General features: G+C 46.1%; 1 protein-coding gene across 1 annotated transcript in view; it reads left to right on the top strand.

Moving 5' to 3' along the window:
- The window catches only part of FRZB (frizzled related protein), a 43705-nt gene extending 29985 nt beyond the window's left edge, over window positions 1–13720 (top strand). Inside the window, exons 3-6 of the mRNA XM_044303234.1 lie at window positions 7222–7287; window positions 9110–9314; window positions 11968–12031; window positions 13070–13720. Of these exons, the coding sequence (XP_044159169.1) occupies window positions 7222–7287; window positions 9110–9314; window positions 11968–12031; window positions 13070–13165 (431 nt within the window). The 3' untranslated portion in view covers window positions 13166–13720. The remainder of the gene's footprint in view (window positions 1–7221; window positions 7288–9109; window positions 9315–11967; window positions 12032–13069) is intronic.
- Window positions 13721–17313: the final 3593 nt, after the last annotated feature.

Here is a 17313-nt window from a genome sequence, read left to right as displayed (position 1 = left end):
TTTGCCTATTTTAATCTTTTTAAGTCGCTGTTGTACTTCTACCTGGGTCAGACAGGACACTTTTAATGGGGAATTTACTTTTACATTCTGCATTTCAACTGACAGTTTATTTTCCTCAGTGAATACAGTGGAGAGAAAAAATATATAATAGCTTTGCTTTCTCCTCGTCGCTGTCATGGAACCATGAACCAGACGTACAACAAGAGATAAGTGGAAAATAAGAAGGTTTTATTGAAAAGCAAGCCGTAAGCAAAAGTCCAAACGGATGGCTAAACCGAAGCAGGGTCTTGCGGAGACAGAGGTCAGGAACCAGAAGGGTAGTCAGACGAAGCCAGGATCAGGAACCAACGGGGTAGTCAGACGAAGCCAGGATCAGGAACCAACGGGGTAGTCAGACGAGGCCAGGATCAGGAACCAGAAGCAGCAGCAGTCTTAGAAGCATGTGAACACAGGAGGACCAAGCAAGGAACTGAAGCCACAGACCTCCTATATATATGAGCTAGGCATCCAGCTCCTCCCAGTGGGAAGGAGAAGCCGCAGGGTGGGAGGCTACAAGAAACCCAGAAACCAAGATGGCCGCCAGCACATGTCAAACGAAGGAGAGTAGTAAGAAGGTAAGACCATGACAGTACCTTCCCCTCAAGGGCCCCTCCTCCGCGGAGTAAGGAACGGTTTCTGAGGGAAGCGTGCGTGGAAGGCTCGGAGCAAAGCAGGAGCATGGACATCTGCGGAGGGAACCCAGGAACGCTCCTCTGGACCATAACCACGCCAATGGACCAAAAACTGCAACCGACCGCGGACCAGGCGTGAGTCCAGGATATTGCTCACCTCATATTCCTCACGATTGCCCACTTGGACCGGACGGGGCCGAGGAACCGAGGAAGTGAAACGATTACACACCAATGGCTTCAACAGGGAGAAGAAATGAAGGGAGGAGAAATGAAACACGTTGGAGATCCGCATGCCAGGAGGAAGCGCAAGGGCATAGGCTACCGGGTTTACCCTGCGAAGCACTCGGAAGGGACCAACAAAACGAGGCGCCAGCTTGGGAGTGGGCACTCGAAGGTTGAGGTTGCGGGTGGACAACCATACACGGTCTCCGACCTGGTAGGAAGGAGCGGGCGCTCGTCTGCGATCAGCCTGGAGTCTCTGGCGCTGCGTAGAGACCTCAAGGGACCTCTGGATCTGTACCCAAGAAGCACGTAGGACGGAAAGGTGATCCTCCACAGCCGGAATATCCTGGGGAGAGAATACCTCCGGTAGCACGGCAGGTTGGAACCCATAATTGGCCATGAAGGGAGACGTCCCAGAGGAAGAGTTCACTGCCGTGTTCCTGGCAAACTCAGCCCAAGGCAGGAGGTCAACCCAATTGTCTTGGTGATCGGAGACATAGCAACGAAGGAATTGCTCCAAGGCCTGATTGGATCGTTCTGCGGCCCCATTGGACTGAGGGTGGTAGGCCGAGGAGAAAGAGAGATGAATCCCCAACTGGGAGCAAAAGGCGCGCCAGAACCTGGACACAAACTGACTCCCCCGATCCGACACAATCTCCTTGGGCAAACCGTGCAACCGGAAGACCTCCCTGGCGAAAATCGTGGCCAACTCTTGTGCAGAGGGTAACTTCTTGAGAGGAACACAGTGGCACATTTTGGAAAACCGATCCACAATCATGAGAATGACCGTATGGCCTCGGGATGCAGGGAGGTCCACAATGAAATCCATCCCCAGGTGTGACCATGGGCGCTCCCCGGTGGCTATGGGTTGCAAAAGGCCCAACGGAAGGTGCCGAGGGGACTTACTCTGGGCACAAACGGAGCATGCCGCTACATATGCGGCGATGTCGGAACGTAGAGAAGGCCACCAGAACAGACGTGAAACAGCCCAGGACAGCTGATTCTTTCCAGGATGCCCCGCGGCCTTGGAGTTATGGTAGGTTCGCAACAACCGAATGCGCAACTCCTCAGGCACAAAACACCTGCCGTTGGGTCTCCCAGAGGGAGCACCAGATTGAGCCGCCAAAATCTGCTCACCCAGGGGAGAGGTCAGGCTGGTGCGAATGGCGGCCAGGATCTGATTCGGAGGTATGACCGAAGTCGGAATCGACTCCTCCCCGGACAGCTCGGAGTACTGCCGTGATAAGGCATCTGCTCTGATGTTCTTGGAACCGGGTAGGTAGGAGACCACGTAATTAAAACGTGACAAGAACAGAGCCCATCTGGCCTGACGTGGTGTCAATCTCTTGGCCTCAGAAAGGTAGGTCAGATTCTTGTGGTCCGTCAGGATGAGAACCGGAACCACCGAACCCTCGAGCAAGTGCCTCCATTCTTTAAGGGCCTGCACGATGGCCAATAACTCCCTGTCACCAATCTGATAGTTGCACTCCGCGGAAGACAGTTTCCGGGAGTAAAACCACAAGGAAGCAGAGGACCCTCTGGTGTTCTACGCTGAGACAGGAGGGCGCCTACTCCCGTCTCAGACGCGTCCACCTCGAGGACAAAGGGCAACCCAGGGTTGGGATGCGACAGAATCGGAGCCGACACAAAGGCGGATTTTAGAGCCTCAAACGCTCGGATGGCCTCGAGCAGCCAGACCTGGAAATTACTGCCCTTCCTGGTCAGATCCGTGAGCGGCTTGGCTAGCATAGAAAAGTCCCTGATGAACTTCCGATAATAATTGGCGAAGCCCAAAAAGCGCTGCAGGGCACGGAGACCACTGGGCTGGGGCCACTGTAAGACAGCCGAAACCTTCTCAGGATCCATGGAGAACCCCTCAGCGGAAATGATGTAACCTAAGAAGGTTACCTGGGATCGGTGAAATTCGCATTTCTCAAGCTTACCGAACAGCCTGTTCTCTCGTAACCATTGCAACACTCGTCTGACATCCATAATGTGGGCCTCCATGGATTCAGAATATACCAAGATGTCATCCAAATAGACCACCACACACTGCTGCAACAGGTCACGGAAAACATCGTTGATGAATTCCTGGAAGACTGCGGGCGCATTGCACAACCCAAAGGGCATAACCAAGGATTCATAATGACCGGTCCTGGTGTTAAACGCGGTCTTCCACTCATCGCCCGCCTTGATCCTTACCAGGTTATATGCCGCCCTCAGGTCGAGTTTGGTAAAGACCGTGGCCCCTTTGAGGCGATCGAACAGCTCGGAAATCAAGGGTATCGGGTAAGCGTTCTTGATCGCGATGCGATTGAGACCCCTGTAATCGATGCAAGGCCTCAACTCACCGCCCTTCTTTTTCACAAAGAAAAATCCAGCCCCTGCCGGGGACGAGGATTTGCGAATGTGTCCGCGTGAAAGCGCCTCCCTCACGTACTCCTCCATGGCCTCATTCTCCGCTACCGACAGTGGATAGACTTTGCCACGAGGAGGAACGGCACCAGATTGTAACTCTATGGCACAATCGTATGGGCGGTGCGGAGGTAGGGCAACCGCGCGCACCTTATCGAATACATCCCGGTACTCTTCGTATTCAGGAGGCAACAGAGAGTCCGAGGAAGTACACAGCAACTTGACAGGCCCATGGATGCAACTAGCCCCACACTGCGGTGACCACGAGAGGATCTCGGCCGATCTCCAATCGAAAGTCGGATTATGCTTCTGGAGCCAGGGGTACCCCAAGACCACCGAGTAGTGTGGAGACGAAATCACCTGGAAACAGACCGACTCTCTGTGAACGGCACCAATGGCTATCCCCACTGGAAGGGTCTCATGAGTCACGTGTGGCGGCAGAAGGGGTCTGCCGTCTATCGCCTCAAGAGCCAGTGGGGAACCTCGAGGCTGCAGAGGAATGGAATTGGCGGCAGCGAACACACTATCAATGAACAAACCACCAGCACCAGAGTCCACCAACGCCTGGGTCGTCACCGAGCCCCCGACCCAGGAGAGGACAACAGTGATCAGTGGTTTGTCAACACGGGAAACCGGGGACGAGGAGACTCCACCCAAGATCTGCCCCCGACAGGATCTCAGGTGCGAGCGTTTCCCGGACGGTTCGGACATGCCAACCAAAAATGCCCACCGAGACCACAGTACATGCATCGGCCCTCGCGTCTCCGGAGTACCCTCTCCCCCTCGGACAGGCGAGCAAACCCCAGCTGCATGGGTTCACCCCCAGACAAGTCATCCCCAGGAGGCGTGGGAGGAGAGGGAGGCACGGGTCGGACAGCAAACGTAGGCGCCAATCTGTTAGAAGACCTCCGCAGGCTCTCCTTAAAGGAAGGTCTCTCCCTGAGTCTGGTGTCAATCAAAATCAGGAAAGAAATAAGAGACTCGAGCTCCACTGGTAGGTCCTTAGCTGCAACCTCATCCTTCAAGGCATCCGAAAGACCATGAGAGAAAGCAGCGACCAGAGCCTCATTATTCCAGCCCACCTCTGCTGCCAGGGTACGAAACTCAATGGCGTGTTCAGCTACGGATCGTGAACCCTGTCTGATGGACATAAGGAGCTTCGCAGCAGAGGCAGCACGAGCCGGCACATCGAATACCTTCCGAAGAGAAGCAACAAAACCGGAAAACTCGGCAACCACCGGATTGTTGTTCTCCCTTAAAGGGCTGGCCCAGGCCAAGGCCTTGTCCGAGAGCAGCGAGATCAAGAAGCCCACCTTTGATCTCTCAGTAGGAAAGGCATGTGGCAGCAACTCGAAATAAATGCCCACCTGGTTAAGGAAACCTCGGCACTGAGTTGGCTCTCCCCCAAAGCGCTGTGGAAGGGGGGCAGAACCGGTCATACCCCGAGACACCGCAGGCGCAGCAACAGGTGTCGGGGTAGACTCTGGCGCAACAACCGGAGCGGCAGTAGGAACGGGCCCAGGAGCGACAACCGACCCATCGGCAACGGAAGCGAAATGAGCCGTGCGTTCAAGCAGGGTTTGCAACGCCACAGCGAACCGACCCAACAGGTGATCCTGCTGATCAAGTCTGGCAACCAGCGTAGGTAGCGAGGATGGCCCTGTACCGTCAGAATTCATGGCTTGGTCCTAATGTCATGGAACCATGAACCAGACGTACAACAAGAGATAAGTGGAAAATAAGAAGGTTTTATTGAAAAGCAAGCCGTAAGCAAAAGTCCAAACGGATGGCTAAACCGAAGCAGGGTCTTGCGGAGACAGAGGTCAGGAACCAGAAGGGTAGTCAGACGAAGCCAGGATCAGGAACCAACGGGGTAGTCAGACGAAGCCAGGATCAGGAACCAACGGGGTAGTCAGACGAGGCCAGGATCAGGAACCAGAAGCAGCAGCAGTCTTAGAAGCATGTGAACACAGGAGGACCAAGCAAGGAACTGAAGCCACAGACCTCCTATATATATGAGCTAGGCATCCAGCTCCTCCCAGTGGGAAGGAGAAGCCGCAGGGTGGGAGGCTACAAGAAACCCAGAAACCAAGATGGCCGCCAGCACATGTCAAACGAAGGAGAGTAGTAAGAAGGTAAGACCATGACAGTCGCTCTCTGCAACTTCCCCCTCATTGCTCTGTAGAGGGCCGACACCTTCAGATTTATACTTTTTACCATTTATATAATTCAAGAACATTTTAGGGTTAGTTTTGCTCTCCTTGGCAATTAATCTCTCGGTCTCTAGAGTAATTAGAGTAATTGCTATCTATTGTTACACTGGTGGCCTGTGTCCGTGGCTCCACTCTCCCTGCTTCTGTCTTTCTGTCTGTGAATAAGTTCTAGGTTGCTTTGTGTCTCATTTCTGTCCTTTGGCATTGTAGAGGTTAACTTTCTTTGCTGTGTTCTGTTGCATTATGGCTGTGCCTAATTAAACCTCTGCTCTGCTCCTCTTCCTTGCCTGTGCAATCTTGTGTCATTCTCTGTATCTGCCAGGCCTTTACAGGCTGTTGCCTGTAATTAAGACATTTTCAAAACTGGACCGCGCTGCTGTATTAGCCAATCCGGGAATCTTCACTCCAGCACAGAGCCGTCAGTAAATGGAACACCGAGAACCAGACCTCCTTTCACAGGCACACTCCTCTCTTCCAACACACTCTTGTCAGATATCGAGAAAGCGCATCAATAGTGAAGTACTGCTTTGTCTAGTCAGATAAAAAGGTTTATTATACTCACAAGAGCAGTTCTTGGTTAAAAGCATATCCATAAAACGCCTACTCCTGCCCGACTCGGGTTTCGCTTTTGCGCTTCATCAGGGGCATATTGGTGTGAACACTGCCCATTTCAAATTTTTTGGATCTGCGACGCTGGCAATACAGACAACGTACCGAAGTGTTTTATATTTTATAGACATGTTGCCTGTAATTGTTGTCTGTGTGCAGGCTTCTGTCTGTCTAGTCTCCGTTTTTGTCCATCTTCATTCTGTTCTGGTGATCTTGTTCTAGTTCCTCGTCCAGTGATTTGTCTGTACTGGTTCCGGTAATCTTGTTTATTATCCACTTCTACTGTGTTTGTACTTGTTCAAAATATATTGTTTAATTGTCTGCATGTGTCCTGTGCCTTGCCTGGTTCTGTCTTGGTACCTTTCAATGGCGTCTGCATCCCAGTAGGTCAGCAGCCAACCACTTGGCGATTGGTACTGTTGTCCCACAAACAATGTCCATAACATCTACATAATTTCTACATAATTCCCTGTTGCATTTCTGTAGGTTTACAAAAGGTTTGGAATTGATGACACGATTGTTGCTTGGAACTGAGGAAAATACCAATGGCAATACAATCCATTGACTGAAGACTAGCTGCCTTTGGTTCCTGTACATATTGCAGCGCCAATAAACACACTTTTTGTGTCCTTCAGCTCTTTATGCGTGGCTTTTATGGACTAGTTAAATAATACTAATAATTACACACACTAGATAGAAGTTGGTTGATGGTTGAATATCTGTTGAACAAACTATCATCTTGTGAACGTTCATTTTGCAGACATGGCCATATACATTTTAGTCCATATTAGCCATTATAGTTCTTGAAACTGGCCATATGTGTTCAATAAAAGAGAGATGGATTAAAGATCTTTCTGGGAACCTTTTTTCAAAGAAAGATCTTTCAACCACAAATTATATTTAAAAAAAAAACATGTTTCATCTGACTTTTGGACAAAAATTTGATACCAACTTCTTTCAGGCAATATTGGTCATCGCTAAAATGTCTGTTGTTACATAGCACCTGAGAGCCTTGTAATTTATCATCCAAATCTCATAATAAATGAGTTTTTACCATCTCAATGTTAACACCGTTTTCTTTTTTTCTTCAGAGCATTGTAAATGTAAGCCAATGAAAGCATCACAGAAAACGTATTTGAAGAACAACTACAACTATGGTATGTGAGACAATACATTTGTATGTTCTACCACAATATCCTTACCTTCTCTTACAAATAGTTGTTAGCTTTAACAATCCCTACTTAATAGTTGGATCCCTTGACAAACAGCTGCTCCCCCAATGATGAGCTCTAATCTGTGGAGAAAACTGACAGTAAGTGCTCAGTTTCCTGCAGTAAGCACCCTTCAAATGAAAAGGTTGTCTATGTAATGCAGAACAGGACAGGTCCTCTAGGTCTAGGTCATGAGGACCTTGAACAGTATATCTCCCTTCAGGGTATATAACAATGAGTTTTCTAAAATGGACAACCCATTTAAAGGGGTTATCCAAGACTAAACTTTTTTAACAGACCTCTTCAGAGTGGTGGAACAGCAGTGGGGTTAATACTTACCTGGTCCCCGCTGCAGTATTCCAGCTGCATTGCTCCATGGCTGCCTCTGCTGGTCCCGGGTCTCTGGGAATCAACATCCTGTTGACGGGCGTTAAGTGACCACTGCAGCTAATCACTGGCCGCAGCAGTGACCTGTCACCCATGCAATACGTTAATGGATCACGTGCCACATGGGTGACAGTTCAGTGCTTGGCTGCAAAAGGCCTTGTGATGCCTGTCAACAGGATTTTGATTCCTAGAGACCTGGGAACTGCAGAGACAACTGTGGAGCGATACAGACAGAATTTAGGCGGGGACTAGGTAAGTATTAACCCCACAGCTGGTCTGCAACTCTGAAGAGGTCTGTTAAAAAAAAAAGGTCAGTTTCGGATAACCCCTTTATGTTAAAGCAGTATTCCTTTTTTAGGCATTTATGGCGTCATAAATATCTGATAGATGCGGGTCCCACCTCTGAGTTCTCCACATCCTCATCCAACTCCATAAGCAGTCATGGAAACATCCTAAACCAGAGAGCAATGACACCCATAAAAGTGACTGGAGAGAGGAGCAGTGTGCATAGGCTGCAACATCTCCATTTACTCCCTGTCTGAAAGTGGTGGCCAGCAGGCACCTCATTAGTAGAATTGGGGTCTGGAACTCCCATCTATCCTGTGGGAATTACACAAATGTCTAAGATAGAAATATGCCTTTGAAAATGTTAAATATGGAAGAGGCAATGCATTGGGATTGGGCTGTTAAGAGATTTCAAAGAGTCAATCAGATGTGTAGTAAATTGGCATCTGGTTAAAAGTTGAGCTCCACAGATCCCAAAAATGAGCAGGGCCTGGTTCTATTTTTAGCTTAATGGAGCCTGCATGCATAGTCACCTCTCCATTGAAATGAGAGAACTGGAAATGATCTACACAGGTTGGTGAAGACCACAGTTACTCTGGCATCACAAATGATTGATTGATGTGGCATAAAAGTCTATTTGAAAACACTTTCTTCAGTTCACTTATTTAGAATATGGACCCCTTTAATTATCCTTTGGTTAAAATGCCAATGTTTATAACTATGTTGGTTTGTCTGGTTCGCTGACAGCAGGAAATAGGTAAAACAACCCAGCAGCAATTGGGTCTCCATTGCCAGGGTGGTTTCACACACAGCTTTTTTTTTTTTTTGGAGGGGGGGGGGGGGGGGCAATTTTTTGGTGACAGTTTTTGATACACTTTTTTGTGTCAAAGTCACAATGCAAAAGGAATGAGACATACGAAGGAAGGACTTTTAGTTCTCCTTCCTGCTGGATCCACTTCTGGCTTTCATTTAGAAAGCATAAAAAAATACAGATTAGAAAAAAAAAAAAGGAAAAGAGAAAAGCCACCAGTACGTATATGTTTCTTAAAATGGATTCAGGCTGAGGATTTATTTTTTTATCATTTGCTTTATCCAGTAATCCGAGCAAAAGTGAAAGAAGTGAAGGTGAAATGCCATGATGCCACTGCAGTCGTAGAGGTCAAGGAGATTTTGAAGTCTTCCTTGGTGAATATTCCAAAAGATACCGTCACCCTGTACACCAACTCTGGCTGCCTGTGCCCACAGCTGCTGGTCAACGAAGACTATATAATAATGGGATATGAAGATAAGGAGCGCACCAGGTAATGACATAGATTTTTTTAATGCAAAATTTCCTGTGCATCTGCAGCAAATCCGCCCAAAAAATACAAAAAAGTGTGTTACACGAGGATTTAGCTGAAGATTTACCACAGCAAATTTGCAACATTATAGGCATGATGTGAAAGAAACTTGCTGTGTGAATGGGTCTTTATGCAATGCTGTTCACTAGCATTATACTGTAAATCTGTTGCAGATATATGGTGCGTAAAATAGTAGACATATGGAGGTACAGTAATATATATTAGCAGGATTAAAGGGTTTCTCCTCACTGTCCACCAATAAATAGAGTGGGGGTCCTGAGGCTCCTCACTGTGGCATCCATTCAGTCTCAGGTACTGATGGAGATACCTGCCGATTCAGTCAGTCTCTGGTACTGATGGAGATAGATAAGAAACGGATTTGTGAATCCGGGAGAGAACAGTGCGTTCGCACCTTTCCCTAAGTACTGCTCAAAGCGTCAATACAGAAAGTCAAAGAAGGGGCAGTAACATAATAAAACTAAACTTTTAGTATTACGAAATAAAAATCCTCAAGAGGACAATAGCCCCTACAAACATAAACACACAAACAGATACAGGACCTTTAGACCATGCTCTACAGTGGTGAAGCAAGGTCACAAAACCTCAGGTCGGTACGCCAGAACCCCCTAAACTGATTTTGGATCGGGAAACGTGCCTTTTCAAGTAAAAAGGAAAGATCTTACTGGTTTCGGTAGATAATCAACGCTGTTCGCAATGAACAAAATGCCCGTAGAAAGGGAGGTTACTTTGATCCTGCGAGCTCAATACCCGGTATCCATTCTGAAGATGATGCTTCAGTTATGAGCTTGTCAGGTAAACGGTCTTTGAAGTGGGGAAGCCTCAGGGAGGGAAAGCTGACCCTGTTGCGCCCTACTTGACCTATTGGACCCTAGTAGCCTCCTAACAGGGGGTCCGTGCCCCACATGGGGTGGCCCCGTCCGGAACCTTACCCTGATCTAGGATCCCCTGGAAAGCCCTACCGGAGGTTATGCCCAGTGGCTAAAGAGCGGGTACCTGATCGGGTGAATGCGTTTCATCTAAAGAGCGTATCAAACTATATCTATATAGGAAAGCCCCATGAATCATCAGGGGACACTTGGCTTAAGGCTAAACTAGCTGCACTTGCTGAAGGGCGTATGGCGTAACTCCGCAGTGTAACTGCAGACACTCCTGGGAAGCGTATGGCAGGTATCCAGGGAGATGGGCACAAGCGGTAAGCGTGTCCCAGTTAAGGCATTCGGTTTGGCCCAACAAACTGCGGAGTTACGCCATACGTCATTCAGCAAATGCAGTTGGTTTAGCCATAAGCCCAGTGTCCCCTGATGATTCATGAGGCTTTCCTATATAGATATAGTTCGATACGTTCTTTAGATGAAACGCTTTCACCCGATCAGGTACCCGCTCTTTAGCCTCCAGGCACAACCTCCGGTGGGGCTTTCCAGGGGATCCTAGATCAGGGTTAGGTCCTGGACGGGCACAGACCCTGCGTTAGGAGGCTACTAGAGTCCAATAGGTCAAGTAGGGTGCAACAAGGTCAGCTTTCCCTCCCTGAGGCTTCCCCACTTCAAAAACCGTTTACCTGACAAGCTCATAGCCGAAGCATCATCTCCAGAATGGATACCGGGTATTGAGCTTGCAGGATCAAAGTAACCACCCTTTCTACTGGCATTACGTTCATTGCGAACAGCCTTGATTATCTACCGAAACCGGTAAGATCTTTCCTTTTTACTTGAAAAGGCACGTTTCAGTTTAGGGGGTTCTGGCGTATGGACCTGAGGTTTTGTGACCTTGCTTCACCACTGTAGAGCATGGTCTGAGGTCCTGTATCTGTTTGTGTGTTTATGTTTGTAGGGGCTATTGTCCTCTAGAGGCTTTTTATTTAGTAATATTAAAAGTTTTGTTTTATTATGTTACTGCCCCTTCTTTGACTTTCTGTATTTACTGATCGAGATACCTGCCGATCCATACAGTCTCTGGTACTGATGGAGATACCTAAGTACAGCGGTCGGTAGGGTGATCAATGGGGGTTGTCGTAATGGGGTCCCAAGAAATCAGATATTTATAACCTACCCTGCCTTTAATAAGCATGTTGAGCCTAATATTAACACAACATGAAAAGGTGTATATTCGTTTTAAAGGGGTTTTCTCGGAGTAGAATATTGATGGCCTACCTCCAGGATAGGTCATTAATATGTGATCGGTGGGGTTTCCAGCTTCTGGCACTGATACCAATAAGCCATTTGAAGATGCTGCAGTGTTCTGGTGAGTCTTGCAGCCTCCTTATAGCATACCAAGCACAGCGCCGTTCATTGGATAGTGGCTGTGTTTAAAATTGCAGCCCAGGCCCATTTACCTGAATGGAATTGAGCTCCACCCAGGCCATGTGACCGAGGAACATGACGTCACTGGCCTAGGAAGAGGCCACAGTGCTCAACAGAGCACCACAACCTCTTCAAACAGAGGATTTGCAGGGGTTCAGAGAGTTGGACCCCCACCGATCAGATATGGATGACCTATTCTTCTTCCAGAAAACCCCTATAAGCTTTTACAGTTTATACAGAATATTAGCACAAAGGAAATACATATAACTCTCTTTTGTTTTGTTTTTAAACAGACTTCTACTAGTGGAAGGTTCCCTTGCTGAGAAATGGAGGGATCGTCTTGCAAAAAAAGTTAAGGTAAAATGACAAATAAAGGATATACTGACAGTTCTGAAACTAGATTATAGAATTATACATCAAGAGGAACTAGGAGCTAAAAAGGGACAATCTTAAAGGTTGCTAAAAATTTCTGCATGCAGAATTTGTCCCTCACATCTACGGGAAAGCACAGATGAAGGTAAAAGCTCTCTGAATCTAGCACTTTATCATAAAATACGGACACTTTTTTATTTTTTGAATGGCTGAATATATAGGGATTTATCCCACTTATCTTTTAAATATGAATGAATGCTGAAACATTTGCAGCTAGAAGTGCCCACGCTCTCTCCAATGCCTTGGCCTGTATTGGCTATTTGGAATGTTCAATATGTAACATAGTAACATAGATTGTGAAGACATCTGTCCATCCAGTTCGGCCTGTTATCCTGCAAGCTGATCCAGAGAAAAGCAAGAAAAAAAAACCTGGGAGGTAGAAGTCAAATTTCCTCACTTTAGAGGAAAAAAATTCCTTCCCGACTCCAATCAGGCAATCAGAATAACTCCCTGAATCAAGGCCCCCTCTCTAGTAGCTATAGCCTGTAATATTATTACACTCCAGAAATACATCCAGGTCCCTCTTGAATTCCTTTATTGTACTCACCATCACCACCTCCTCAGGCAGAGAGTTCCATAGTCTCACTGCTCTTACCGTAAAGAATCCTCTTCTATGTTTGTGTACAAACCTTCTTTCCTCCAGACGCAGAGGATGTCCCCTCATCACAGTCACAGTCCTGGGGATAAATAGCTGATGGGAGAGATCTCTGTACTGACCCCTGATATATTTATACATAGTAATTCGATCTCCCCTCAGTCGTCTTTTTTCTAAAGTGAATAACCCTAATTTTGCAGCCAAGAATATGACATGTTCTATCTTCTCCAGAATGGAAATATGTATGCGGACCACAAAAAAATACATACAGTCCTAAATAACAAAATTCTTACATCATATTCCTATTATTATAACAATCACTTTTTTTTTATTTTATATTTACATTATTTTATTTTCCATTTTTTCAGCGCTGGGATCAGAAACTGCGTCGCCCTCGAAAAATAAAATCTCCTGTTGCACAAAACGCCAATAAAAACAGCAACTCAAGACAAATGCAAAGCTAGACTCATGGAACGATGTCTGTAAAACTCGGTGGACTTTTATACAAAGATTTGCATTGTTGGAGCAGCAAAGAAGAAATTGCACTATTGCACGTTATAACCTATTGTTTACTACAAGATATTGTAGTCGATTGTAGTTTTTTTTCCCTTCTTTTATATTTGCACGGATTACTAAGCAATAGATTTATTCCACTTTTAGAGAGGTTAAAGTTTTCTTTATTTGTAAGGAATGAAGCAACTCGGTGGGTGAGAAACAAAGATAATTCATGTTCAATAAATTTCTGATCTACTAAACCTGATTGTCTGCACGAAGGCTTGTCTTGTGCTTAAACATCCTAAACTTAAAGAAAAGTCTTGTCTCCATGTACTCTCTCGTTCCTTGTAGGTTATACACAGATATCATAGGAACTCACAGAAAAACTTTGTAGACCCTCCCCCAATCTGGGAAATATCTGACAACTTTACTATTATTATTATTATTACTTTTTTTGTTTTATTTTATTTGTGACAAATCTTTCAATAAAAAAGTTGTGCTTCCACAACATGAAATACATGAAACAGGTACTCTCTGAAAGTATTTATACTAGACAAAAAACATTGATAAAGATCCCCCTGCAGTTCTAAATCCTCTGTTGCCCTTCAATGAATATGTAATAAAACTTGCTAGTAGCAGCCACTAGGGGGAGCTCAGTGTATAGCAATGCATACAGTGTCTGTTGAACTCATTGGAAGCTTTGAAAACCTTTTTGTAATGAGCACCCCTTATTCGTGGCTGAAGGTAATTACTGAGGACTTATGAAAGGAAGAAGAAGTTCAGAATGGGGCCCCCCTTCCCCACTGGCCCCAAAGAAGTGGCATGGTTTGCCTCGAGGGTAAGTATGTCACTGGTTCCCTGTTGTCAGCCATTTCAGGCTAGGGAGGGATTGACTATCCTGTCCTCCTGTAAGATTGCTGATAGGAAGTATAGATCACACTTTATTATCTCACATATCTCCAGTTCTCCATAAGCATTTACACTAGGGATGAGTGAATAAATTCTACCTGGAAGTGTAGCAGCGCATGCACAGATGCTGCTCCTAAACTGAAATTGAGCTTCGGCAGCCTGTGCTACTAGACGCTGCTCCTAAACTGAAATAGAGCTTCGACAGCCTGCGCTACTACTTGGGGGAGTTGAAAAGTTGCTCTTTCAATAACAATTCCACCCAAGACATAGAAATGGCCATATTCTAATAAATTGGGAGTCAGAATGATAGCAGTCACTTGTTAAAGAGGACCTTTCACCTGAAAATGCAAGTTAAACTAAAGATATACCCTTACTTGCCGACCCCCGGTGGTGCTTATTCAGTTCTTCATTTTGCACTCAGTGCCCCCGTTTGTCCGCGGTGCCCCCTGCAATATTTCCCACCTTCTATGCTAATGAGCCATTCGGCTCAACTGGGCGGGCCTGCAAAAGTTTTCCTGGGCGTGTCTTTCTTCTCCGTGGCACGAAGCGCATCCAATCAGTGTGCTCCGCTCTTAGCCAGGGAGAAGAAGCTCCAGTTCTCGCGAGGTTCTCGCGGCTCAGGATGGGTGAAATCGCTCCAGTTCTCGCGAATCTGCTAAGAGCTCCGTGCCAGGGAGAAGAAAGACACGCCTGGGAGAACTTTTGCACGCCCGCCCAGTTGAGCCGAATGGCTCATTAGCATAGAAGGCGGAAAATATTGCTGGGGGCACCGTGGACAAACGGGGGCACTGAATGCAAAATAAAGAACTGAATAAGCACCACCGGGGGCCGGCAAGTAAGGGTATATCTTTAGTTTAACTTGCATTTTCAGGTGAAAGGTCCTCTTTAAACAAGTTTTTTAGTTTTTTTTTTTTGCATTCTTGTTTTATTGTGTGAGGCATGATTGAAAAAGTGAAGGAAGTCCAGCCATATTGGTGACACGCATATTCAAGTATCACTTTGTTGGCCAGTTGAACCAGTCACATCATCATCTTATTTCTGAGTGCTAAGAAGCTAATTCAAAGTTGGCAACCAGTATGGCTGCTTATCTCTTTTGCAAAAATGTTCACCATGACAATACAGAAACATGGTAATATCTCCATAAGCAAATAAAATTTAATTACCAAACTTTGTGTATTTGTCTAATTTGATCATATATTCCCAGTGTCATGTACACTGGTGTTCATCATCATTTATCTGATGTGGTAATTGATCCAATCACAGGGAATGATGGAAATGAGCAAAAATTGAATTTGTTAAAAAATCTGACTCCTTGAGCACCTGGGCCAATAGATTCGTCCCTCCCATTTGGGCCATCTTGTTTAGAGTAGCCTTGCAAGCCCAGAGGCTCTGCCACTGCTATCTGAGCAGTGAAGATACCGACTGTGCATGCGCCACTCATGTTTGGATACACCTAAAAGTGTAGCGGCACATGCACAGACAGCGATTGCGCTATTCAGGCAGCAACAGCAGAGCCTCAGCGCTTGTACCGCTTCTTGGAGCAATGCCACAGGTGTGAGATTGACAGAGACCGATTTTGTTATGAATTCGATTTGTACAAATCTGTTTCCTCATCATTAATGGAAATCTTCCCAAAAGTGACTTTGGGAATGTTTTTCTTCTCCTTTTTTGATACATGAATCAATCTCCTAAATGCCACTATTGTCATGCCCTGCTCAGGTTATGTGCGAAGGTCTGCCAGGTTGCAGCACGTGTGTAGCCTTTTGTTTTTGTTTTGGAGTTGAGCTGTATCCGCCTCCCTTCAGGTGCACTGGGTGGGGTCGTTGGTATGAGATTAAATTACGCCCACTCCCAGTGTCCTGTGCGGGTTATAGCTTCTGTCTTGCTCAGAGGAAGGAAGGATTTGCTGTCCCTGCTCCTGCTCAGTAACAAGATAAGTTAGTTTTGTTTTTCTTGTGGTTTTCTGTCTAGGCTGTTAGAGAGGCGCCTGCCCCCTCCAGGTCCTGAGGGAGCAGGCTGCCTCTTTCCCCCTCTCACCACCTTAGGGATTTTAGGGAATCTTCAGCCTAGGCACAAGGACACGTTTATTCCCACCATTAGGGTCTGAACGTGGGCACAGGGAGAGCTGGTAGGGATTTGTCAGGAGGTGACCTTTATCCCCAGCTTCTTGCCTAGACAATTGTTTGGGGGTCTTCTGTGTATCTTGTATCCTGTCCAGCGTGACATTATAACCCGCCAATACTTAGACTGCCATTTCTCAGCTGTTTTGAGATGGAGTTAATTGATGCTCTAGTTGATCGCATGCAGGGATTATCCCTAGAGGTTGCTTATCTGCATAATTCGGTCACACGGTGTCAGAATGCTCTGGCATCAGGTGCAATAGGAGGAAGTCAAATTTATGGGGAGCATAAAGTCGCTTTTCCTGATAGATTTGCAGGGGGTGTGGATGACTTTATACGCTTTAGAGTCATGCAAGCTGTATTTTTGGCTGCGTCCATCTTCGTCTGGTGATGAGAGTCAGAGTGTATGGGATAATCATATCCCTAGTAAAAAAATGTAAAAATCAGGCACACAAGTCATAGGGTGTTGCATCGGTAAAGTTTATATAAACAAACCATTATAACATTTAAAATAACATTTAAAACATATGAAGCCACTGATGAAGAGGTGTGTAAACCTCGAAACGCGTATGGCAACTCTGATAATTTGACTACAGTATTTACAGACTTCAATCCGAAAGAAACAGCGCGCTGCAATCTGTAAAGAGGTGACGTATAGAAACCACGTGGGACGCCACGTGAGACGCCACCAAGTACGTGATCACCATTTGAAAAATTTGGGATCAACATTCGAAAGCTTTGAGAGTTTCAACTGAAGCCTATACCCATGTTAAACTAATGAAAAAATAAATTATCGCTGATTAAGCGTGCAGTCTATCCTGTCGAAAAAAAAACACTGATTGTGGTGAAGACATAACAAAGAGACTGCTTACTTCTTTACATATGTTCATCAACCTACTAACAAAGAAAGTATAAGTGGTTCTATATGCCAACACTGGGAACATTATTTGAAAAGATTGCTTTAAAGTCATCTAGAGCCTTTGTGTTTTGCCGCTTTTCCAGTATTTTTGTGGCTTTTCTCAAATAGTCGATGCTCTTGAGATCGATTTTTTTGAACATTTAATTATCAGTCCTAAGAGTTGATTTTA

The sequence above is a fragment of the Bufo gargarizans genome, chromosome 8 (genome assembly GCF_014858855.1).
Source record: "Bufo gargarizans isolate SCDJY-AF-19 chromosome 8, ASM1485885v1, whole genome shotgun sequence".
Lineage (NCBI taxonomy): Eukaryota > Metazoa > Chordata > Amphibia > Anura > Bufonidae > Bufo > Bufo gargarizans.
This window is presented reverse-complemented; position numbering and strand designations above follow the sequence as displayed.